Source organism: Lonchura striata, chromosome 2 (genome assembly GCF_046129695.1).
Source record: "Lonchura striata isolate bLonStr1 chromosome 2, bLonStr1.mat, whole genome shotgun sequence".
NCBI lineage: Eukaryota > Metazoa > Chordata > Aves > Passeriformes > Estrildidae > Lonchura > Lonchura striata.
In genome coordinates, this window is record NC_134604.1 from 5,189,551 (window position 1) to 5,216,429 (window position 26,879).

The window sequence follows — 26,879 nt, forward strand, 5'->3', positions numbered from 1 at the left end:
GAATGGTGGTGGTGGGGGGGGGGGAGCAGGTGATCCCCAGGTAGTTTAGAGAAAACAAACAGAGCAATTAGCTAATTAACATTTCAATAGCAGTACTTAGCTAGAGCCAGCAGTGTCCCAGTATTGCCACGGGAACCAGGAAGGCTCTTTTATTCATTACAAGGCTGTCTTACAGTTATCAGCTACTTCAAATTAAAAACAAGTCAATAAGTTACTGAGCATTGACATTTGAGGGATAAAGTTTGAAAAGCTAACATTGCTCAAATGTTAAACTCTTTATCAAGTTAATCGAACTAGGATTGTTCTTCAATTTTTTTTACTGAACAGACACTTAAAATTTGTTCTGTATTATCGAGTTTGGTTCTACATTGTGGGAAATAATAAAAGCCTAACAGAATATGGGCCTTTTTCACCATTGTTCAATTCTGTTCATTTCTGTTCACTCTTGCTCAGTGCTCTGGGAAAGGTTCAGCTAACAGCGAGGTAAAAATGGGTTCTATAACCAGAGAACAAATTGTATAACAGTGTGTGGTCACCTTGTGCGTGGGGCAGTGATGGGTTTGGGGGATGCATGGACACTGGTGATCAAAAAGGTAGCTGGGTAAAAGCTCATGTGAACAGCGACACCTGCAGTGGTGGACAGCCAGTGCATGCTTGTTTTATTTGTTTTGAAGTTTAGAGCATTAAAATACCTTTTTTTTTTTTTTTTTTCAATAAACGATTTCTCTTTACGACTGCAAAAAGGGAGTCTGTGTGTCTTTATTCCTCATTGCTACACTGCATGTAGTAATGTTCCTTGTCAATCCTTCCCAGGTACACAATGCAATGAAATAGGCTTCAAATATAACTTATACCACCAAAAAAAAAAGGTGCTTTAATGTAAATGCAAACTAGAAGTTAGGTATTTTTTTAATATTTGCTCTCACCTTGTAGTTTTAGTCTTACAGCAGTGAGTTTCATGGATATGATAGGACACCAGAAGTTATTACTAAGCTTGGAGTATTTCTGTGGTCTATTGCATTGCTGTGAAATGCACTCTTATTTTTCTTCTACTTCCTATATTTATTTGAGATGAGTAATAGTGGCTTTGAGTGTTGAAATAGAAAATACAATACTAGAATTAGATGGTTTATAGTGATTGATTTCAGCGCAAAACCTTGATTTATCCCGTAAAACAGAGTCTTATGTTTGTTTTGGAGTAGTGACAGCCCTGCGGGTGATGAAATTTAAATGCAGTATCATTAGCATTCCTGTACCTGTAGACATACCAAAAGAAACCATAACATTTGGCCTATTTATTGGTATCATTAAACACTTCTTTTGTCAAACTTGCACACTTGCTGAATTTCACCTTTTTTAATCTCCTATTTTTCTAGATGAACAAAAGATTTAATTCTGATGGGATTTATCTTTTTCTTGTTTATCCTACCATTATTAGTCACGACATATAGTCATGTAAATGACCAAAGACTGTTTAAAAATCTAAATGAATAGCTTGGGAGCAAGATTAGTTTTTTGGGGTTTTTTTTTCACTTTTCTCTTCTTAATGCACTTTTTATTCAACTTATAAAATCTTGATGTTATTCCACTCTCTCTACCTCCTCATCCCCTATAATTAATGTTGGTGGTGTACTAGATTTAATGCTTCCTGAAAGTCATTCCAGTCTTGGGCAATTTTGGTCATTCTGCTTGCTATTGAAGGTGGAGGTACGACTGACACCAAAGAAGGCTTTAAGCATTAGCACTTTATTGTTCTTTAGTACAACCTTTTATACCCTTCATCTTACTTGCATTATAACTGTGTGTCCTCTGGACCCTTTTTGTGATTGGTCTTATTACTTCAGTACTGTTCACCTGTCCTACACCGTTGTAGCCCATTAGGGATGAGGCTTGGCCACAGCTCTACTCCTCATTTCAACAAACTGTGTGCCTACATGTTATAATTTTTCTTCCTGCCAAAAATGGCAGTTTTTTTAGGAAAGATTGTGACTAAACTGTGTGGAGGTACCTGCAGGCTGGACATACTTGTTAGCTGTGAGGGTTTTCAGTTAGTTGTATTGATGGCTAACTTCAAGATCTGTAGATTTTGGTATGGACTCTTAAGGTAACTCCAGAGAAGATCTGCTTGGGTGAGGGTGGTCTCTGCTCCTCCCATTATCCTCCTGCCCACGGTGGTGCACATCATCACCCATAGCAAACTGCTGGCACTCCTGGTCTGGTTGTGACCATGGTGATGAAGAGGCTAGAATGGAATACTGTATTTCAGCTGGAGGGGAGCTACAGTGGTCATCTAGTGCAGCTGCCTGACCAAGTTACAGCCTGTTACTGAGGGCATTGCCCAGTTGCTACTGACAGTCTTGGGGCATTGCCAGCCTCTACAGGAAGCTTGTTCCAGTGTTTGACTATCTTCTTGGTTTAAAAATGCTTCCTAATGTCCAGTCTGAGCCTGGCACAGGGTTGAACCATTCCATGCATGCCATCACTGGATCCCACAGAGAAGAGCTCAGCACTTCGCTCCTTAGGGAGCAAGGAGGTTACCCCTCAATCTCCTTACATCCAGTTAGATAAGCCCAGAGTCCCCAAGTTTTCCTGGCAGGATGTCATTCCTTTAAAGCCTTTTCATCAGCTTTGTTGCTCTCCTCCTGAATGTGTTCAAGCACCTTCATTCACATCTTAAATTAGGAGGCTGTGGGAGTGTAGCATTTGTTTGTTTGTTTGTTTGTTTTGGACGCAGACATGGTAATATCTCCTGTGAGAGTGACTAAAAATTAAAATTTAGCTACAAAAAGTAGGCTAATCCTATTCTTCCTCCTTCTTCCTTACCTCCATGTTCTTAGTGATGTTAGCACTCACAAATTAGTTTAGAGTAAAAAAGCACCTTATAATATAGGTAGTAGATATTAGAAGAAAACTATAAACATGTAATATGTAATATATCATATAAAAGATAACAGCAGCCCTGGGCGGGGAAAGAAAAAAAAAAAAAAAGACAGCAGACAGAGAGGATGTCAGGGTGTGTGTGTCTCTGCCTGGGCCGCTAGCCAAACAGCCACAGCCCAAAAAGACAATATTTTAAATAACTCACAATAAACAAGAGGCTGCAAAGTTTTTCTTTAAAAGCACAAATTAGAAGAGAAATTTTACCACCACATGAGACCCCAAACCAAGCCCGGGGTTCTCACAGCTAGTAGTGGTGGTTGTTGCTATAGGACATGGGAAAGCACAATGCGAACCACGGCTATTTAAGGTGAAAAAAGAGAGTGTTTATTTTCTGACTCCAGTATTTATACTTTTCCAAAGGTGACAGTGGATTGGAGAGTGAATGTGCCACCTCTCCAGTGACATTGGACAAACTACTAGTACATCAAGTTTCTCCACCTCTATGAAGGAATGCAAAACAATAGGTTGTTTACAGAAAGTTGTGTGAGAAAATTCTCTAACAGAATGTAAACTCAGAAGGCTTTAGAAAAATCTTAGGAATCAGGGTGACAGGTGGTGGTAGGTAAGACGCTCTTGACACTGCACTTACAGAGGAATGTGTTTTTGCTGTGTTCATGCAGCCGATGCAAAGATTTGCCTTCTGTGACTTGATGGGATACTCCCCTGTGATAATTGCTCACATTTACTATTATATTCAGAGGTGCTGATTTTTGTAGCTAAATTTTAGTTTTTACTCACTCTCACAGGAGCATGGAAATGCGTGCAGGATGATGCTAGACAGGTTCCTCACAGGTGTTAGGCTTCTCCTGCTCTTTTGATTTGCCTCATTGCTTCCTAGTGATTCCAGGGACTCCAGGGAGAGAAATCCCCTTGCTCTTGTGTGTGTTCACACATGCACACGCAGGTCAACTGTTTATACAGACACTTCTGCTCAAGTCTTGTGGCCATTTCTTGTATGCACTTGGTTGCTGGTTCACTCAGTTCTTTCTGGAGGGCAGCACTCACTTCCGTGTTGCTCCACAAGATAACCTTTTGAACTCAGTGGTTAGTCCTGGCATGTTTTTTTTTGTTTGATTTTAATACTTGATTTCAGGGTAAACAAATGCCTAGGGCTGGGTTGGGGTGTTGTTCTGCAAATACTTGGAACGTGACCTGAGGGAAGCACTACAACTGAGATGTGTGGAATAAATACAACCTATTTCTCAGGACCTTGTGAAGGGTGTGGATGAGGAGAATGGTTGGCTGCCAGAAGATAGTTTTGAGGATATTATATTTCCCATTACAGGCTTGAGGGCTAACTCACTTTTAATTTATTTGTGGAGCAGTTAGTTGATCCTTGAGCTGCTGTAGAGATGTGGGTATTGCAGTGGTGTGATGCATTTTGGCAACACTCTTTATGAAGCAGGCCAGGAAAACAGTGCACAGATATTTGCAGTTGGGTTATGGAGGTTATAGTCAGGCCAAATAAACTTCTCTAGTTTTCCAGCTGCTTTTTGATGGAGTCTGTTTCTCAACCAAATTTTTAATGTAAATTAGACACGGATGTTCACAGGGTTTTTTGCAGGTTAGGAGGGTGGTTCTGACTGTGATAAATGTTTGTCTTTCAGGAGGAGCAGCTGTACTGAGCAATTTAACTGCGTAATCAGTAGAATGGTTTTCTGACCTATTTCTATAGGCTGTTGACAACAGTAATGGCTGCTGTTTCTATGTGAACATTGTTGTCCATGTTGATTTTGACAACCTCTTAGTCTTTTTCATCTCTAAGGAAAAGTGAGGTGATGGAAAATTTTCCTTGGTTTTGACAAACAGACATCCTAAAATTGTGAGGAGACAATAATTGGATATTTCTTCCTTTTCTAATTTAGGTGGCTTATTTTGAATTTTTTTTTTCCTGATTGCATTTTTAAGAAAGGAGATATTTTAATTGTGAATCTACATGTGCAGGTTTTTAAATACAAATAGTCTTCAAAGCATTTGTGTTCTGAGAAGATCCTTAACAAAGCTAGGAGGAGAAATACTTTATGGCTTATAAGATGTCTAGGGCAGAGTGTAACAGATTAATCTGCCAAAGTTGATGGCTAACTGATGGGCAAGAGGCCATGGATTTGTGTCTGGTGATATAAGCCTGTATTTGCATGGCATTTGCTGGGTTTGAACCATAGACTGAGCAACAGTCTTCACTTGTAGAGTACAGCAGACCAGATAGTCCTGTGGAAAAAAATCCTGGTCTTTCCACTGGGAATAACAAATCTCTGTATTATGTTTTGCTCACTGAATGTGTAAGGCAAGCAGAGAATCCTTTTATTCTATTGTTGTCCTTTTATTCTATTTTACCTCTATTCTTTATAGGAAAAAGAGTTATGAGTGGTCCCACTTCAAAGACAGACTTTATTTTCTTTCATTAATTGTCATAGAGGAAGTAAACCACTATGTATGCAAATTGGTGTTGCTTTAGTTAATGAGAACACTCAGATTTCAACCTGACTGTGGTGTAAAAGTGTGGAGGAAGCACAGCTGTGGTTTGGAAGGGTGATGTGTTATGACTGGATATGCCTAATTGTTCACATTATTTGAACCCGTTTTACTGTTGTTAAACCTTAAAACTGTAGTCACTGACTTCTTGGTTGGAGGTTTTAACTGGTGTTAGCATTAAAAATTTGAATCAGGGAGGGATTATTTTAGTCATCTCCTAAATTAAGGAGTACAGTTGATGTTCTTGAGCAAGTTGCATTTATGGAGGTTGTTACTGAATGTCCTCTTCTTGAAAGTAATTGAAAATGAAGTAATTATTGCAAATTAAGTACACTTTTATAAGTGTTCAAAGTGGCTTCAGGTTAGTATTTGGAGAATAAAGCAATATAAATCACAGAAGCTGTCTGAGGGACTTCTGGGGAATAGCTTTTGATGTTTCAATGGTTAATAACAGCACATAGAAGGTCTGATGCTTATTTCTATATTATGTTGTAGTTCTTAATACTAAATTAATAGCAGAGCTATCTGAAGTGGTGTTACTTTGGTTCCTTGATAGAAAACCTCTTGAGGGTAGAACCTTGCAGCCTGCGTTTTCTGAATATAACCTGAATTGTGAAAAAAAAACCAACACTTGTTGGTTAAATAGGGATTATGAAACGCAATTAGCAAATATAATAATTGTCTTTGTAACTGCAGAAAGCAATGACAGAGAGAGTGGAGGCAGGGAGAGGGCTATGCTTTCTGTCTTAAATAATAATAGTGTTTGACAGGAAGAGGCCTTTTGATATTATGATGAAATGGCAGTGAGCTAAAATACTCCACACACTTTTTTTTGTTAATGTAAGGTATTCCTTATAGTTTTGCAATTAGATAAACTTCTTTCAGTCCTCTGTACTCTGCTATCAAAATCCTTTTTGAGTGTCCCAGAAATGGTATAAATGACATCCAGCATGCCACGTGGATGTGCATCTCCTGTCAAATAAATGTGTTGAATTGCCAGGCAAGAAAGCAAAGGCATCTGTGCTACCTCTTAGCATGGAAAGGAAACAGATTCCCTATATCTTAGTTTCCTAATGCTTACATGATTTTCTTTTCTGTGTTGTATGTAATTCAACATTTTGACATGAAATAAATACTTTTAATAACTATTTTCTCTAAAACCAAACAGAAAAAATACTATGAAACCCCTACTTCATAAAGACAGGCTCCTGTAGTTAAATGATGCTATTCAGGTGGCCTCGCTAAGACTGACTTTGTTTTGTCCTAAGTTGACCAGTCTGAGAAGAAAATAGATGAATTATATCCCTCTTCTTTCCATATCCAAAGCAGCTACATACCCCATGGGCTTCATAATACAGAGTTGTTTTCTGATTTCAGTCTTTAGTGTTAGTTAGACTTTCTTTTCTCTAATATCCCCACCTGTGAGAGTGTGCAAAATACTGAAAGCCTGTCCTTGAAAGGTGTTTTGAATTTGTTTTCTTTAAAACAATGTTTTAAGCACTTCATAATTTATCTGCTTTTAAGAAGGAAATGTATCAGAGGATTGTGCAGGAAGATGCACTCATCTGGAGGTAAAATGAGTCTTGATGTGACCAGCAATTAATTCATTAACATGTTTAACATGTTTTGATAGCATGTGTGGGACAAATCACTTATCACTGTGTTAAATTTTACTAATGTTTTAGTCTCCTGCTTTTTTTTTTTTTTGAGTTTTTAATCTTAATAAGTGTATGTATTTTACAGAAAGTGCTACATTTCCCCACCTTTCTCCAAAAATACTGCTGTTCAGTCCCCTTTGTGATCAAACTGCTGTGTGTTTCTTAAAATAAGTATTATTTAATGAGATTTCATATTATCAGGAACTTGTACCATATAGCAATCCCTTGAAATTAGTTAGCTAAATTTTATCTGTTATTTTTGGCTTTTATTTTGGTTAAACTCAGCAGTGTTAGGTTTACAATTGGACTCAATCTTAAAAGTCTCATTCAGCCTAAATTAATCTTTGAGTGTATGATCTAAATACTTTTGTTTTATGATTTTGAGTAAACAAATTGAAAATCTGCCGCAGTGGGACTACTGTGTGCTTTATTAATTTACTAAAGACCTCAGCTGGAAGAGCAGACTGGGAATATAGAGTTCTCATCCACACATCATCTGGATGACTCACTTCCATTTTTATTGAAATTTTGATAGGGTTATGTTACATGTCTAAAGAAAAGAAAGTAATTAACTTGGAGGATATTTTGCATATTGTTATAGAGTTGCTCTCCAAAGTTTCTGAGGGTATTAGAAGGAGTAAGCATGTGATACTGTTCCTGATCAAGGCAAGCCAAGACAAGGTGTCATCCCAGTTATTGGAAAATTCTCTAATTACCCAGTGGAAAAACAGTGATAGTTGTATTTTTAAAATTAATTGTATAGAATGTACTTGTTGCACAGGAGAAGAGAAATTGAGATAGTAAAGGAAAGTCTTGGCCAGCTGAGGTGCTCCTGTCTTGTTTTTTTTTGTTTTGTTTGTTTGTTCTTGAGCTGAATTGCAGTAACAAGTTAACATCTTATGAAAACAGGACAAGAAATGTTCTCTTTTCTCTTAAAAAAAACCCTAAACAAAACCTTGGTTTAATTTTGACATTTTCACTTTCAGTGAGAATCCAATGGATAGTTAGATGTTCACTCTCACAATGTTTCTTAGTATGGACTTTGGGGTTTTTTAGTACTATAAAATTATATAAAATTCATTAAATATATATTTAATATATAAATATAAAAGTGCATATAGTATATTAATTATAACATTCATAATAAATATTCATAAAATATTATACATTATAATATTAGTTATATTTACATATATTAAACATATATCTAATATATTAACTATATAAAATTTTGTGTTTAAACAAAAAGCCAAATTAATATCCTGGGTTTGCGTGTCTCCTATGATACCATAATTCTGTTTCTTCTCTTTTTTTGTGAATTTTTAAAATGTTTTCAATTTTCCTCTTGAGAAGCCTTCTAGCTAAGAGATTAAAAGTTAGAAGTAGATATTTAAACTGAAATGAATACCCTGCTGCACCTTGAATATAACCAACTGGGCTTTGGAGTGTGAGAGGCAGTGGAGAGTTGCAGACTTGTCTTTTGAGGTACCTGATCCAGAGAGGAGGTTTCTCTTTGTGTCATGTTCCTCAGATGTAAAACAAAAATATAGTCCTTTCATCCTATACCTTCAGGGACTGGCTCTTGATTTCTCTGCAGTGCTGTGGTACCATAGGAGGGATTTAAACCCGTGCTGAGTTTGGCAGCATGGGCAGTGGCTGTGGTTCAAGGGGAGGAGCACCTGGTATTTTAATGCTTGTTGGGGAGATGGTATGCTGTAATTCTTGGTTGTCAGCTAAACCTTCAGCAGAGCCATTTTGATACCTCCCCAACCCCTCTGCATCTTGAGGTTCAATCCAAGAAAAGCTTTGGTGGAAGCTGCTTTTAATCCACCATCTTTTTATAAGGCATGATAAAATAGAGCCAATGTGTTCAGCAAGGAGATGAACTACCAAGGGGCCTGGAAAAGGATACACTGTGAGGTTTTTTTAGGAAAATCTTGCTAAAAACTTGTTACTCTTTCATTTAGTTGTTGGTAAACCTCTCCCCCACATTATAATTGCTATCCTTGCAAAATTAAACTTTTATAACTGTGCTGCAACTGTGCTTGTTGTTCTGTGTTTAGCCCAAGTTGGTAAGAAGACAGTTTTGGGCCACAAAACAGTTTGGTTAAGTGTGGCAGCAGCTCTGTGTCCAAAGAGAGTAGCATTAACTTTCCCAGGCCTTTCTGGGAAAGGCTGTGAGAAGATCAGAGAAAAGAATGATAAACAATTCTTATCTTCACTTGCTCCGCCTGTTATTGTGAACTTGTGGAATGTATTATGGAGATTTGTTTACCAAAGGGCGGTTTCTTGATTAGCCAGTGGTGATAACGTTTGGATTGGTGGACCAGTTAAGTCCAGGTGTATCATAACTGTCTGTAAAAGCAATGGGTTTCTTAATAATAATTATACTATAATAAAGAGATTGATCAGCCTTCTCCATTGATCATGGAGTCAATGCTAATTGTTACCCGGCCAGGGGCCTGCGGCAACAGTTAAGCTTTAAAATGATACTGTTGTAATCTGAATTTCTGTGAACACCCCATTTACATCTCCCTGAATAAAAATTGTTTGTCTTTGCAGCAATAGGTGGATGAGTCTGGAGTCTGTCTCAGATTTGCTTGACGTGTTGCTGCTTTGACTGGACTGAAATGTCAAATGTGAGATTAAAACTTTTCTTCTCCTTCCAGGTGCCTGCTGATGGAAATGCAGGGCTGCTGGCAGAACCTCAGATTGCCATGTTCTGTGGCAAGCTCAACATGCATATGAACGTGCAGAATGGAAAGTGGGAATCAGATCCCTCTGGCACCAAGACCTGCATTGGGACAAAAGAAGGGATTCTTCAGTACTGCCAGGAAGTAAGTGCTGTCTCAGGAATAACTGTAGTGGTTTGTCTTTCAAAGGTGTAAGTGCAGGCATGTGCTGGAGAGCTCAGTCTGTAGGGAATCTTCCCTCTTTTGCTCCATTGCCTTCTTGTCCTTTCTGAAGAGGTTCTCTCCAGCACCTGTTAAAGCAGCTTCAGGAATTGATTGCTGAGAGAGTCACTGGGAGTGTTGGAAAGCTTTGTCTCTCTTCTACCCTCGTGGGATAGTTTTTGTACAGTATGTGTGCAATGGACTTCTTTCTTATAAAGTGTTTTGAATAAAGCTGAGGTGGCAATTTATTATTTAAAATGCCCTTGGGTTTTTTGGGCTTATTTGGAAAGGTCAGCTGTAACATAACTTCTGTTGTTCTGCCACTGAAATGCACTTTTGCAGTCTGGAGTTAATGGGGTCTGCTGTACACAGAACCATTTAGAGTTTCTTAATAGAAAAGCTTCCCCTACAGGTGAAGTCACAATCCCTGATTTCATATTTGAGAGGAGAAACTTCTTACCCACTTGCATATATCCTAAGAACATGTGGATCTATTTTTGTTTTGTCTCTGTGATGTGATAGTACAATAACCTTGTACCAGTGTGTGACAGTTTGAAAAGAAAATGTGTTATTTCATGCAGTGGAACAAAAGGGCATGGTTTGAGTTGCCTTAGTTCTTACATTTACTATGCGACCTCTTTTTTTCTTTTTTTCTTCCTTTTTCTTCCTTTTTCTTCCTTTTTCTTCCTTTTTCTTCCTTTTTCTTCCTTCCTTTTTCTTCCTTTTTCTTCCTTCCTTTTTCTTCCTTCCTTTTTCTTCCTTCCTTTTTCTTCCTTCCTTTTTCTTCCTTCCTTTTTCTTCCTTCCTTTTTCTTCCTTCCTTTTTCTTCCTTCCTTTTTCTTCCTTCCTTTTTCTTCCTTCCTTTTTCTTCCTTCCTTTTTCTTCCTTCCTTTTTCTTCCTTTTTCTTTCCCCCCCTCTCCCCCCCTTTCCCCCTGTTTCCCCCCCTTTCCCTCCCTTTCCCCCCCTTGTCCCCAGTGACTAAAGGTAGTAAGTCTATCTGAAGTTACAGAAATAAATATGTGAATTATGGAAGTAGGACTAGAAAGTTTGGGAGCTTTTAAGGCATGAGTATCTCAGTATGTTGGGGATTCAGCTACAAATGCTGCTGGTAGAGAAGGATTCTGGAATAAGGTCTTAGAGTGTAACCATCAACTGACTGACTGTTGGGTGATTTTGAAATGTGGGTATTTCTCCTGCAGAGATGTAGTGTGAACCTTGAGATTCTCATTGTTTCCTCTTTTGGTCACTGCCAGCTTAGGTGGATTTTGAAGTCTTGATCCAGGAAGTAGCAGTAGAGGAGCATTGTAGAGCAGAAAGGGAGTAACAAGCAATAAGCAGAACCACCTATATGTTCTAGAGATTAATATTGCTTGGTTTTGCTTTACTTCTTTTGAGTGGGAGCTCAGTGCATCTGTCAGAGTTCGTATTTGGACCACACATCACACAGTTTAAATATGGCAATGCTCAGACAATAGATTGCTTTATTTGAAAGGAAATGAAAGATTTTTGAACACTGCCTTCCAGCTTCCTTGAATTCAGTTTAATACTGAACTCATTGGAAGTGGTTCTGGAAGCAAATCTCCACATTTTCTTGTGTTCAGTGTAAGCTGGTGACTTCTCTCTCTCTTTCATTTTGTGACATAAAAAAAAAAAAAAAAAAAAAAGACAAAAAAAAAACAACCCAACTTTCTTGGGCAGAATGAAATGCTGTATACATAAGTACAATTTATTAGTGGTTCCTTTTAATGTCAAACCAGGTAGCATGCTGCTGTATGGATTGTACCTGTTACTGGGAAGTAAAACTTCATGGACCTGATCTGCAAACAGCTGTCAAGTGCAAATGCTGCAGATGCTAGAACAATGGGGCACTGATGTAAATTTGGATGCTTTACAGCTCTGTGTGCCAGAATCCTTAAGTGTTGAGTGATCTAGATGAGATGAGTGATCTAGAGCCACTGGTCAGTGAGTCCTGCTGCTGACACTGCAGCACCAGCTGTTTCAGAGAAATTTTGGGAAAACCCTGTCCTGTCAATTACTCAATAACTACAGAGAATGAGGCACAACTTCATTCCCTGGCAAAAGTTTCTTCCTAATAGCCCCTTCTGGGTGGTTAACTGGTGTCCCAATGCAGGTGGATACCTCTGCTCCTGGATTTGCCTTTTTTTTGTTTTATAGGAGGAGTTGGGTTGCTCCCACATACAGATTATTGTCATAGGAAGGTGCTTTTGCAGGTCAGTCAGCTCCTGTCTTCCAAACAGTGTTCATAAAACCCATATGGATCCTGCCCTTTGTCAAAGCGTGCTTTTGGAGTTACTGAATATGCAGAGTAGGAAGTTCATTTAGGTGTGCTTCATTCCCTGTTTGAAGGGGAAGAGTATTCAGGTGGAAGCCATTGAGGTATGTTTATTATATCAGCAATTTTGAGCAGCTACTGTGTGCAGAATTTTGTGTCTATTAGTTAGAATACATGAGTTCCTTGAAGGATTGAAATTACTTTACCATCTGTGTTGAACCCCCCTGTCCAAAATGAATTGTAAAAGTCACAGCTTGCAAAAAATTATTTTGTCTAATGCATGTTTTTTAACCCCACTTAGTTTCATTTGGCGATGCCACTTCCATTTTAAGTATGCATGTGACTGTTTGTTGGCTTTTTTCCTTTCCTGCAAGACCAAACCACAGCTATAATAAAGTAAGTTTGGGTCTGGATATTGTGAGGATGAATTAAACCTGAGAGTTTGGAGATCTAGTGCACTTTGTAATCAGCAGCTGGCTTGCTTTGCAATCTTTAGCTAGATGCCTAGAGTAGCTTTCAGATGTAAAGTGAATGTTGGCTATGGGAGGTGTTTCACGTGCATCTCATGACTGCTTGGTTTCTTTTGTAAAGTCATTACACATGTCCATTTTCTTTTTAAACATCACTGGGATACATGACTATTTTTGGCCAGTCTGTATTTCTTACAGAAATCCTCCCCAGGAATAACAAAATTATAAATGCATGTTACTACATTCTTAACTGTTACCTTTGTGTTACAGGGAGCAGAAAATAGTAGGGTAAATTCCTGTAATAGATAATTCATTGTAACTATTGACAGAACACTGTTGACATTTCTGATCTCTAACCATAATGCTTCCAGAAATTGTTATCTTGTCATTTTCTCAAATCCCCTGGTTTTGTGTTGTGTATTTAGGTATATTGCTTGTGAAACCCAATAACCACTTCTAGCCAGGCCCAGTACAACCTGGGGTATGACCACACTAAAGCTTTGACATTATTTCACCCCACAATCTCCAGATGTCCCCTGTTTTGTACATGGGCCAAAAGGGCCACCAAATGACTGGCCCATCTCTTTTTTATTTAGTTGCTTCGCTTCCTCTTGTCACCATATCTGATAATCCTACTGTGCTTGTTGACCTGGGGGCTACTTCAGGCAGCCCTGATGGCAGCAGTTCCTTCCCTCTAGTCTTTGTCTTCCTGCTAATAAAGAGTTTGTTAAACTGCCAGGGATGACAAGGTTTTTGAAAAGAGAGAAAAATTGTTTGATCTGTTTTTTTCTGAAAATTTGTGGCACAGTGATAATGGTCTTACTGCTTTGATAATGGTTTCTCTCCATTATCTTATCATTCTCTCAATTTCTTATCATTTTCATTGTAATAGAAATTGTTGTTTTTATCTAGGCTGCATAATGTGTCTTTTCTAGTTTCTCAAAGCGAATAGCCACAGTATTGAAGGTGAAAATTAATTCTAAACCTGCACTACTTGAAATTCAGCAGTCTAAAAAGCCATAAATTTTGCTCTGAGGAAAATGATGCATTTAATGAAAGGGGAAGCATACAGATTTTTGGCAGCACAGAATGTCCTTAAAAACAAATGACATTTTCAACAGAAATGGGTGTTGGTATATTCTGAGATGTGTACAGTCATGATTAAAACTTTGACTGAATGTTATCCTAGCAATCTTCGCATTGATTATTGAGGTCTAAGGTTTTATAGTTTTTGATCCACAGAAAAGGTTGAACTAGTTTACTTTTCTGCCAGTGTTTAAATTTGATTTCCTTGAAAATAGAGGATTACTACTGATGGTATATTTATCCTGCAGTTAAACCTTAGTATACTCACCTTCTTGAGAAGGAAGGCTGGGATTTTTAGCCCTGACTGTATCTACCATGGAAATATATTTCAAATTAAATGACTAATAAAACTTGGAGCATATGTTGCAAAATGTTTCCTGTCTTTCTTTTGTTGATAATAAAAAAATCTTCCCTCTTTTTTTTCTCTGCACTGATTTTTTAGCATGTCTCAAAATGAAATGAAAAAATAAGGACTTTTTCAAAGAGTGCTTCTACTTTGAGGCTGAGGGAGGAAAAAGGATGAAAAGGCATGAGGATTTGTATGCATAAATAAATATTTAAAACATGTACTGCAGCATTTAATGAAACTGCAATGCTGCATTTTCCTGTAGATTAATTTTTAATTTCACAGATATGATGGACAAGATTAATCAATGGGTTCCATCAGAGTAATGTTTGTGCCAATGATACAAAATTTCAATAGCCAAACCAAATTTTATATTTTATATATTTCATTTTAAAGCAAGCAAGCAGCGCTGGGTGGCTGGGAAGTCACCGTTCCACTAATGGTGTACACCACTTACAAGTTCAGCAATGTATATCTACTGTTTTTAAGCCTACAAAGCATTTTCCAGTGTGCTTGTGTTAGTCCGAATCAGCAAATATTAATAAGCTGGGATGAGCAATTTCATTATCTTTCCAGGTGGTTGAAGGCTTCCATTCCTGCTTGTGGTCATCTGGAGGGAGGCCCTTCACTAGTATCTGCTAAATAATTTTAGTTTCATACAAGTGCATCAAGCTTTTTATTATACACAAGCATTTAATCACTTTGTTGCAATATCTCTTAGCTTTACCAGAGCTTCCTCTATTTTTTTCTAAGCATCATTCCATTTTGCCACCTCATCTCTTGACTTTACTATATTTCTTCTATTTTCTTTTTTGATGCTTTATTTGGCTATTCAGTCAGAAAGTTTCAAAACTGTTCTTTGTACCCTAAGAAAAATCTATTATAGATATATAGCTGTTATGTTTCAGCCATGTTGAAGAGGATAGAGAAATTATTTGCAAGAGCATGTAATAACAGGATAAGAGGTAGTGGCTCCAAACTGACAGAGTAAATTTATATTGGACATATGAGAGTGGTGAGGCGCTGGCACAGGTTGCCCAGAGAAACTGTGTCTGTCCCATCCCTGGATGTGTCCAGGGCCAGTGAGGTTGGAACAAGATGATCTTTAAGGTACCTTCCAATCCAGGCAATTCTGTGATTTTTTTTCATTTTTGAGACCATATTTACATGGGCACTTCAGTCTGGCACAGATCTATCCCACTTTGTTCAAGATCAATCTGGGTCCTCTTGAATTCCTGGCCCTTTCCACTGTGATGCAGTTTTTATTCTTAAGGGAATGTTTTTAGAGACAGGTCAGTTCCTTGATCCAGCTTCTGTGCTAGAAGTGGCTCTTGGAGAGATTTTAGCAGTAAATGGGCAAGATAATGGAATAATGCAGGAATTGTGCCCTGGCAATGTCAGAATTGTGTCCAATTCAAGGCACTAAAACCACAGCCCCAGCATCTGCAGATGGATGAGTGATGCCTCCTGGGAATGGTGCTCCTGAGACCTGCAGGGTTTGGGTGATTGAGTGGTTCTGAGTGTTTAGGGTCTTCATCTCCTTCTGGTCTTCCCCAAGTCTCTGTCCATGATTGCGTGTGTATGAATAGGTGACAAGTTTTGTGTCATGTTCCACATTTTTTTGATTGTCCCCATCCCTTTTTGGGTGGCTTTATAGCTTCCCTATGCTAGAGCTTGTTATTGTTTGAATCTTACATTTAATGGCCCCAGGTTGGATGTGGGAAGTATTTCTTGATTTTTGGGACGTTCCTTTTTCCCCCAAGCAGTTTACAGCTACTACTTTCTAATTTCTAATTAATACAGCAGCGTTATCATCCAGTTAACCTTTATCCAGTTAAAATTATTTAAAAAATCATTTTTAAAATGATTTTTTAATCCATTAAATCAGTTAAAGTGATTATGTAGCACTGTACTGAGGGCCTTGTACTGAGGTTCCAAATTGTTATGAATACCTGTAGGAAAGGGCATCTGTTCCTTCTCTTGAGCTGAGACAGAAGCTTCTACTAGAAAAACACTGTAGTGTTTAGAAGATGCATCACAGTATCTCTTAAACATCAGCTTTGTATTTTGTGAGTGCCAATGGCTGTTGCATATATGAACAAAAAAAAAGAACACTTATTTTTACAGTAATGACAATACCATGTTTAATTTTTTCTTCTTCTGCCCAGACATGAATATTGAAACATGAATGCAATTCATATGGATATGAGGAAATATTATCCAATGTAATGTTTGTTTCACCAGCATAGTTTTTTTTTTTTTTTTTGTAAGTATCGTTGTTGGTTAGAGAAGTACTAATCCCATGGAAATGTAATGATATTCAAGATGTCCCATTCCAGCTGTGTGAAGAAACCACACAATATTTCCAAGCCAGTGCAATTTATTTTTTTAATTCTTATTTTGAGTCACAGGTTTTCTTGAAGTACAGTAATAATTAGGCATTTATAAAACATCCAATTTGTCCCTTCATTACTCATTTCCAGTTGCCCTGGGAAGACATCTCTGCCAGAGCTGGGGTCAGTAAATGGCTTTCTTGTAAATTCAGGTTCTGATCTTTTAAGGTACTATAAAGATACTTCAGTATTTTTTTTCTTTCCTTGTTTGAGCCAATTACAAACTTAAAAAAAAAAAATGATACGTCTGTAGAGTTTTGCAGGTAATGTTGCTTTTCCAATTCCCATACAGTTTGACCAGACTGTACATGCCATTGAACCGGGGGAAAAAAAAAAAAGGAGAAAAGGATTGGATTAATCTAAGGATGAATTACATTTATGATTCTGAATAAGGAATCTAAGAGGATTTGATTAGACTAATCTTATTAAAGCTAAACTTGTAATACCATGTAAGTTAATGTGTATTTTTAAGTATTTTAGAGGTGATTATCATATAAACTTACTTTAAGCTATTACTGACAGCACATCTGTGGATATGCTAACAGACAATTACTTGCTTAAGTCTGGAAGATGACTTCTAATATTTTGGAACAAATATGGATTGGAGCCACTCTTAAGTATTGTGTGTCCTGGCAATTTTGTTCCTTTAACCAAGACATTGCTGTGGTCTGGAGTTTGAAGCAATATAGAGAATTGAGGAGTCTCCCATACTCAGCCAGACTTGAAATTCCTGAATGATCCTGCTTTTGCAGACTTTTAGCTTATATGTTTTGAGCTGTTGTAGCTTAGAATCTGTAGCCAGATCTGAGATGGTCAGATTTTGCAAGCTGATTTTTTAAGAGTTTCTTAGCAGGAGAGATGATACACAGTGGTTTGGCACAATTATTGAGTTTAAGCAGTCCAAACAGTTGGTTTTCTTAGCTCCTTCCTCCTCATTTCTTCTCTGCTAAATTTTAGCAGATGTCTGATCTTGTAGCAACGAAGTTTAGGGAGCTGAAATGGCACAAAGCAAACCCCAGCAAACAGGAAAAGGGGGTGAGTTTTCTCTTTGTCCCTCCCCTCAGATGAGCTGGATTGGTAATGTTGGAGGAGGTGTGAGGGCAGGACTTCTTCTCATGACAGCTGACTAGAGGGTGGTTTGCTATAGTCTTTGAACACCTTGTGAAGAGAAGGTTTCTAGATATTTCTAAAAGCACTGCATCTTCCTGCCACTTGGTTCTGTGTGTTTTCAGAAGAACACATGCTGTTAATCTCTGAATTTTGCCAGCAAGCTTTCTCAGGCAATAGAAAAAGACAACATGAGCAATATGAAAGCAGAAAAAGTCCCAATATTATTAGGTCAAAAAGACGGATGTCAAATGAAGTCGGTAATGAAGAGCAGGCCACATGTTAATCAGAGATGAAAATGTGGATCCACAATTTCATTTTAGCAGCAGAAAACATAAGTGGAGAGCAAATGTGTTCAAAAATACCAGAATCTGTGCAGAAAATGAGAGGAAGGGCAGGTGAAAATATAGAAGTGTGGAAAAGGTTGGTATTTTTAGGTAGAGTGATGACAGCAGGAAGGACAGAGGAGAATTGAAAGCTGAATGAAAGACTGAGAAATTTTATGTAATTCAGTATCCTTGTAGTGATTATCTGATCTGAAATTTAGTTTTTTAAGTCAGTTGCTGAACAGTTCCACATATTCCACAGACCTGCCATAAAGATTTGGAGAAAAAGCATATGGATCCTCCATGTCAAATGCAGAATCCCCATTGCTGCTGATTTTTCTGTAGGTTTGGTTTCTGCCAGGGTTTTTCAGCTGAAGTTACAGGAGGAGCATCAGTATTGCATGCTGATTTCTAAGATAAGGGTTCTTTGCTGATGTTTGGCAAACTAAAATACTGCCTTTTTCATAACACAAATAGTTTTGATATTTTCAAAATAATTTACTATGTCATGTATCTGTGTCATAGAATTTTTGGTTTATGGGGTGTCAGACTGTCAGAGGGTCACTATGCTTCAGCAACAGAATGGTGCCAAAGTGCTAAAGTATCACCACAGGTCCCCAGCCAGGTAATAATTAGCATTAACTCCATGATTGCAGAAGGCTGATCAATTGCTTTATTATCATACTCTTATACTAGATTATATTATATTATACTTATTAAGAAAACTCAGTAACCCTTACAGGCAGTCTGATACAGCTTTGACCTAATTGGTCAATCAATCCAAACGCCATCCAGTGTCCAATTAAGAAATCACCCTTTGCTAAACAAATCTCCATGGCACATTCCACATGTGCACAGCAGCAGGTGCAGCAAGTGGAGATAAGAATTGTTTCTCATTCATTTCTCTGATCTTCTCACAGCCTTCCCCAGGAAAATGCCTGGGCAAGTCTGTGCCTGCTCCCTGTGGCCAGAGAGCTGCTGCCACACTAAAGTAAAGCTTATCTCAGTTACCTCACTAAACAGCAGGAACTACTAAGCCACCGAGCGCAGTAAAAATTGCATCAAACAATTTTTTGGAGTTCACTTGAGTTAACAAAATGAATCAAGCATTTAAATTTTAGCTTGTAGAATTATGTGTTGAATTTTTAATGTTACTTAATAAACCTCTTCCATGGTACAAAGGGCATAGGAAAATGCGAATTTCTTAAACTTCTTGCATAAAGAATAATACTGAGGAGACTGAGGATGCAAAGAACACAGATAAAGGGGCTCAGCTCCTCAGTCTCCAAGCCTACTGAGACTGACAGACGTATTCAGATAAGCACCAAAGGACCAAAAGCACATGTGCAAAGGGGAAAAGTTCAAAAGTTCAACCATGAGGAAGACCACGATCTTCAGCCTCAGAAACCACTGAGAGATCCCCGCACAACCACCACAGCAAACCATGTGTGCCCAGAAAGGTGTGGGTTTATTTAGCATGAGAGGCGAGGGCAGGCGGGGCCAGGAATTGAATATGGAGGGAGATGTTGTGCAATGTACTGCATATGGAACACCTTTGGGAATAAAGGTTTGGGTCAGACTGAAGCTCAGGGTGCAAGTTTTTGGAGAGATTTCTTGCTTGTGCTGGGTGCTGACATACACACCCACTTCATGTAGAGTCTATTTATTCCATGTATCGCTTCATTAGCATGGAACTTAAAAGAGTCTCCACCCCTGGAGATACTCAAAAGCCCTCTGGACATAGTCATGGGTAGTCAGCTCATGGGGGTGGCCATCCTTGAGCGGGGAGGTTGGACCTGATGATCCCCAGAGATCTTCCAATCTTAACAGGTCTGTGATTCTACAGGGATCAGGACAATCCTGAAAGATGGCCAGAGGAGATATTTAGGGATAAACCCACCTGCACCAACCATGCTGAGAGGCCTCGGCTGCTCTTCCTTATGCTGGCAGGAGAGGCAGCTGTGGTGGATGTGGCCCAGCTGCTTCTTTGCTTTAGTGTTGTCCTCTTCTGTAGCCTCTCTGGTTTTGTTTCAAAATAGTTTTCTGATTTTCTAGCCTCTCAGATTTGTTTCAAGATAGTCTCTGATTTCCACTTGGGTAGCACATATTCAGCTGGTGGTATCATCAACACCTTTGTATGTAGACAGATGCAAATGCCATTTCATAGAATCATAGATTATCCTGAGTTGGAAGGAACCCACTTAAGGGATCAACTCAAGTCCAACTCTTGTCCCTGCACAAATGCCACCACATGCCTGAGAGCTTTGTCCAAAACACTTCTTGAACTCTAGTGAGGTTTTTTTGCTGTGACCACTCCCTGGAGGAGCCTGTTTCAGTGCCCAGCTACCATCTGGGTGAAGAATCTTTTCCCAATACCCAACCTAAACCTTCCTTGACTCAGCTTCATGCTGTTCCTGCTGGTCAGAGAGAAGAGATCAGTGCTTGTGCCACTATGTCACCTTTTTAATTCCTTTAATTGTGAATTAAAAATATTTCCCCAAGTGGAGTCTCTCTTGCCTGTGACAGTAATTGGTAAATATTTTCTCTCTATCTTAACCCAAAAGCTTTTTCATTCCATTTTATTTCCTTCTTTTATTAAGGATGTCTACATTTTAGTCCTAAATCTATGCGACATCAAAGCTGGTAGTGGTAAACATGAGTTTCAGCAAGATTATTTTAAATTATGAATATCTGAGTGGCTTTTTAGATTTTTTTTTTCTGCAGTCAGTATATAAGAAGACAGTAATTAAAATGGAAGTAAATTAAGATGTAGCTGTAACTCTTGATTGCTAGTTAAATTTTCTAGATTACATTGATCTCTTGTTTTCTACACTGTTTCTTTTAAGATGAATTAACAGAACTTCTCTACAGCAAGTTACAATGATGTTGAAAGTTTGGTTATCTGGCAACTTTCTAGCTCTGCTTTACACTGACACTGTAGAAGGAACTCATTAGGGACACTATAAATAAATATGAGGCCCATTTTTCTGTGCCACTGAGTAGGTCCCACTTCAATTCAGAGCAACTACATTATATAAGTCTAGTGAGGGGAGCTCTCCTTGGCACATGCATTGGCATTAACCTATTGATGATGAAATTCAAAGCCTGTTTTCTCTCCTAAAGGGTGGACTGAGCTCTGTGTGAGCTGTCAGTGGAAATTAGGAGTTTAGCAATTGATGTAGTAACAAAATAAGATATTTCTTTGTGTACTTTTGACAAATACTGTTAACTACTTAGTATTTGGCCCACTTTACAAACCAGCAGTTAAAATGGTGAGTTTGGGTAATAGTAAAAATAAAAATAATATATGAACTTACTTTTCCCATGAATGTTATTCTTTCATCAAGGCCCTAAAGTAATAATGCACTCTTACTCTTTAGAAATTCATTTCAGGAAAGAAACTAAGTGTATCTTCATTCTTGTGGCTCAGAATCCTATTTTCTGTCACTTTAAAGCTATGTACACATTCATGTGAGTAAATGTATGGGGTTTTTTTGGTCTTAATTTCCTTTTTTAAACATTCTGGTCTATCCATTTTGAAATTTCCTTAGTTGTCTTCATTTAAGGCATTTATTTCCTCTGCCGACGACAACTGACACTTAACCCTGGGCAATGTTAAATATCCCTCCTAAGAACATGTCAGTTGACACTGATGTATCAAGCACATGGCTTGTGACAGCACCCAGTATTATCTAACCATGGATTCCAATTACATGAGTGTGACATTTTTGGAAGCATGAACTGGAAGAGTTCAAGATGACAATGCTAAAGGAAGTACCCAAAGAAGAACAAATCTTCCTCCTGCATCATGCATGTTAGCTCTTGAGTCAGCTGTGGAGCCTTGCAGGGTAATATTTACACAGCAGTTAAAGTGTGAAGTTTCCTGCTAATCCATTTTGGCAGTGCTGTTACAGGGATCATGAGCATGTGCAAGGGCTTTCCTTGAACCTGCTCTTTCATTGCAGAGTTCAGTATCTGAATCACCGATGGAGCAGGGGGCACAGCAAGTTCCTTTGGAACCACTTTGTGCAAGCAGTGTGAAAATGGCCATCTGTATCTAGTGTGGATTATGGCCATCAGCCTTGGCCACCTGCTGATGAAAGAAAGGAAGTAAAGCTTGAGTCTTCTGAGTGTAGGAAACTTTCACACTTTTCAGTTCTGCCTGTGTAACAGAGCATCCCCGTGTGGTAATAATTAGCATTGACTCCATGATTCCAGAAGGCTGATCAATTGCTTTATTATATTATACTATACTATATTATACTACTTATTCAGAAAACTCATCACCCTTACAGACAGACCAGATTGGTCCTTGAATCCAAAACACCATCACCATTGGCCAATTAAGAAACCACCCTTTGGTAAACAAATCTCTGCAACACATTCCACATGCTCACAACAGCAGGTGCAGCAAGTGGAGATAAGAATTGTTTCTCATTCTTTTCTCTGATCTTCTCACAGCCTTCCCCAGGACAATGCCTGAGAAAGTTTTGCATTGCTCTCTGTGGGCTTTTTTGAGTTCACTGTACCTATGCTGGTTTAACATCCCAGGCTGCACCTTCAGCCTCTGTATTTCTTCAGCCATCAGTTGTAGTGAGCTGTTGAAACTGGCAAAGATCTGATAGTTGTCTTCTATGAAGGATTTGCACAAGGAAAGAAGTATCTGATTAATAAATTTTATTTTTGAATAGAAGGCAGGATTGATATTCAAGCTCTTTAGCACAAAGTGCATTGCTTAGTAGGCAGTGTTTCTTTCTGCAGTAATTTCCGTGGCATTGTGATTGTATCTGCTCTTGTTTTGTGCATTAAGCTGTTATACAGTTCAACTTTAAAACTGTAATAGCCCCTTCATGTCTCTTACTTAAAGTAAGAAATTATTTCAAATTATTTCCAGTTATGCTTTGACTGCTTTCTGGTTGTTCCCATGTGTATGCACCAGGCCACATTCATTTAAAGACCACTGATCTCAAATCTGAGAAGTCTTTACTGTTGTTTGTTAGCATCTTTTAAAGTTTAAGACTTTAGCTCAAGCTGCTTTCTTCATTTTTGCCATGGTTATATTTTAAACCTTTAATTAGGAGAGTGCCAGGAGGCACTGCCTCTCAGATGCCATGACCACTGTGGAGATCCATGATTGAGACAAATTTTTTTTACTTAAGGTGGGGCTGTCAAGATTCTTAGAGTACTTTTCCAAGCACCAGTCTTGGACTCTCAGAAATCACCCCATCTTAACCCAGTTTTATTTTTTCAGGATTATGTTACTTCTCTGCAGGATGTTTTTGGACCATCTCCAGTTACATCAGACTTGTACCTATTTCTGTTTTTCTTTTCCATTGGTAGATATGAGTAGACAGTAGTTTTCAGAGCACTTAAATTCCCAGATCTCACACAGCTGGAAATTGGTAAGGATTGCTTGAGGAAAGGCAAAGGAAAATTAGTACCTTCTGAGTTTTGTGTTAGGGCTGATAGATTGTCAATTTGAAAAATGTAAATGAGGGCTATAGGTTGTGTTAGCATAGAAAAGGGGGGTGGGATAAAGGGACTGAGGGGGGGTGAAAAGCCAAAGTTGTGGTTTGCTAATAAATTCATCAGTAGGTTTGCTGTTGTGATGGTTGTGGTTGTAGAAGCGTATTGTGGTATTAAAGCAGATAGAATTTTGACCTCAGCAATTTAGAAATTGGTAATGTAGACCTAAATATGAATAACGTTTTCAACAGACTTTTAGTACTAGGCAGACTGCAGCAGGCAAGAATTATGATGTTTGTTAAAATGGTTGAGATGAACATAAAGGCATGCTATTTAGTTTAGTAGTATGGAGAATATGTGGTGTATATGGAGTTTGCCTACACAGAGGAGAAGGTAATTAACCTATAATTATCTGATCTATAACTTAGTCAAATATAACTGGGCAATTTATAGTTTTGACAATCAGCTGTTACCACCATAATATTTCTGAACTGGCAGCCACATGGTTTTACAGATGAACAGACACACCATCTTTCCAGATACATGCACACAGTCATACCATGATATAAATATTTTACACAGCAGAAGAGGGAGAGGAGAGGGAAGATGGATATTGTGTTGTTAGTAATGTGTTACAGTGATCCAGAGTACGTACTTGTGATAACATTTGTCTTTTTCTCTACTGTTTATGCTAGGTATACCCTGAATTGCAAATTACCAATGTTGTTGAAGCTAACCAACCAGTTACAATACAGAATTGGTGCAAGAGGGGATGGAAGCAGTGCAATGGTCACCCACATATTGTGGTTCCCTACAGATGTCTGGGTAAGTGACTCAGTTTTAGTCTGTTTTTTCCTGCTCTATTTTTTTCAGTCTCTTCATGAGAAAGATAGAGAATCTACATAAATGTCTTCTATACCTCAGTATTATTGTCTTTTCTGAAGGGAGTTTTGTCCAGTTGTTCAGTCTTTTGAAACTGCATTATCTAGAAAGAAAGTACTCCTGCTCTTCCCTAATTAAACCTTATTTTTTCACATTAATTTTTGAATATCTAGTACTTGGACTCTTACCATGAAAGACCATGGAAATCTGTATCTGTTGAAACAAAACAAAATATACTTTATAAGGTTTTGTAGTACAATATATTACTATTATACTACAATAGCACTACTAGTAATTTTTTGTTCTTAGTAGTAGTAGCATTAGTAGTAGTAGTACTAGTACTTCTCACTTGCTTTTTGATCCTGTTAGGCTTTGTCTTACTTCCCACCCCTCTCCTCCATTCATGGGGAGGGGAGTGGATGGTTCAGGGAGTGAGTGAGCAAGCAGCCATGTTGGAGTTCAGCTGCCTTCCAGCTTAAACTACAACAAGAATTTAAGATGAAGGAAAAAGATCCTTCTGTCATAGCAAAACAGTGCTCTGGGTTTTGAGTGTTACGGTGTTTGTGTGCATGTCAGGACTTCATCAAATGTAAAGAAAGCTATAATAACCTCAGATTAGTTTCTATTTTATTTTTCAACAAACTACAGTAAATGTAGTTTATTAATGTGTTCTAAATAGACTGTTGTAGACAGAGTGTTGTTTGTGATGTTGCTTTATTTGTGTTGGAGGAAGATTCTGACACTCTGCTTGTTAGATGACCTGACTGGTGAGAGATACTGTACTTAAAACTTAACTAATGAGAAAAACACCAATCACTTGTTCTTTAAAATCTTAAAAGTTTATTAGTAATAAAATAGTTATAAAAAATAGTAATAAAATTAGTGTAATAAAAATTTGGACGATGAAGATTAGGACACTACAAGACAATAACAAGCAAAGAATTACAGGTGTTCGGATGTTTTTGGGCACTAAGCTGCCAAAAACACACCTTGTGAACAAAGTAATAACCCTTAAAAGCAATAGCCTGTTGCATATTCATATATTGCATACATGATGCATAAATTCCTTGCATATTAAGAACTTTCCTGGCTTTTGTCAACTTCTTCCCCTTAATCCTGGTGGTTTCATAAATATGGAGAGAAGGTGGAAGAATGTTTGTCTTTTCCAGTAAGGAGGCAGTAACTCTTTAGGTGTCTTGTTGCTGTTATCTTTGTGCAAAGAGTTTCTTGATTATCTTATCCCTTTCTTGAGTAAGTAAAAAAAAAATCTTACATCACATAGTTTCTATTTTAACATTATGTTGTAATCTAAAACTATATTTAACACACTACTTAAAAAGGATTAATACAGTATTACAAAATAACCCTCCATAACACATATAGTATTCAATTTGATATTTTTGAAGAACCAATTATGAAATACACATTTTTCATAGCTAAGATGATGTGTTGTGTAACAAACATGGTTATTCATTTCCCCTTTGATGGCTTCTGATGAATGTATTAAATGGTCTTTAATTTTCCCTTTACAGTGAAAAATCTGATTCCATGTTTCTTTATAGTTGCATTTAATTATTTTTTAAAACAAACCCCTAACAAAAATTTCTCCTTAAGATATTTTCTTCTTCTCTGTTATTTATATCCTGTTTATGGCTTATAATGTTGGTTGAAGATTTCCTTAGTCTGTATTTCAAGTTCATTATCTTGTAGGTAGGATGAAAGAGCAGTATCGGTCCCTTTTATAAGTGGCATTGTGATTCTTCTTGAGCATTAAGTCCAACATCAAAACTGAACAAATCAGGGAAACTTGGAATAAGAATGCTTTGAGCTCTGAAATCCAGAGCAGGAAAAAAATCACAGTGATTGACACTGTGGAAAGGAGAATCTTGGTTGTGAGTCATGGTGTTGAAACTGCACTGGAAAAGTATTGGAAATGCAGGGAACAGTGGATTGTGACATGTCATTCCTTGTCTGAGCCTGCACTGTCCTCTGTCCCATGTACACATCATGAGCAAAAGCCAATGTTCTCACTGAACTCTTGGTTTGTGCAGGAGCAGATGGGTGATTCCTGGGGAACACTGGGCACGGTTCATTGTTTTTATCATTGTGTATGTCTGTTAGTGCTTCTAGAGACAGTCCCCTTGGGTCTCAGAATGGCAGAACCACCGCTCATTGCATGAAACAATGCAGCAAATTAGCAACACTGCCAGGGTGCCTGCAGCTGCTGGACAAACTCTGCTATTGTTCACTTGAGTTGTGTATGTCTGTGGTGTGTTTTATATGGTTTTCAACAGTTTTTTATATTAATACTATCCATTTAATCGGGAGGTGACATTAGGTTATAGTTAGGTTATATAATGATCTCCTCTCGCAATTAGGGGATGAATACGGTGTGCAATGTTAGAAGAAGCTTTATTGATGAATGGTTATTTATTGTGGTTTTTGTTTTGATGTCCCCTTCCTCTCCATTCTGTAAAAGCTTCTTGCTGGGGGGGCGTGGCATGACAACACCTGACCTCAAATCAATCTGCAAGAAAGGAATCTC

At 38.0% G+C, this 26,879-nt stretch overlaps 1 protein-coding gene across 5 annotated transcripts in view; it reads left to right on the top strand.

Moving 5' to 3' along the window:
• Positions 1–26,879, top strand: part of APP (amyloid beta precursor protein) — a 143,651-nt gene that overhangs the window by 24,797 nt on the left and 91,975 nt on the right. For all 5 annotated transcript variants that reach the window (XM_021532419.2, XM_021532420.2, XM_077790946.1 and 2 more), the window contains 2 exons: positions 9,740–9,907; positions 24,148–24,277. In XM_021532419.2, coding sequence (XP_021388094.1) covers positions 9,740–9,907; positions 24,148–24,277 — 298 coding nt within the window. Of the gene's footprint in view, positions 1–9,739; positions 9,908–24,147; positions 24,278–26,879 lie in introns of those variants that run through there.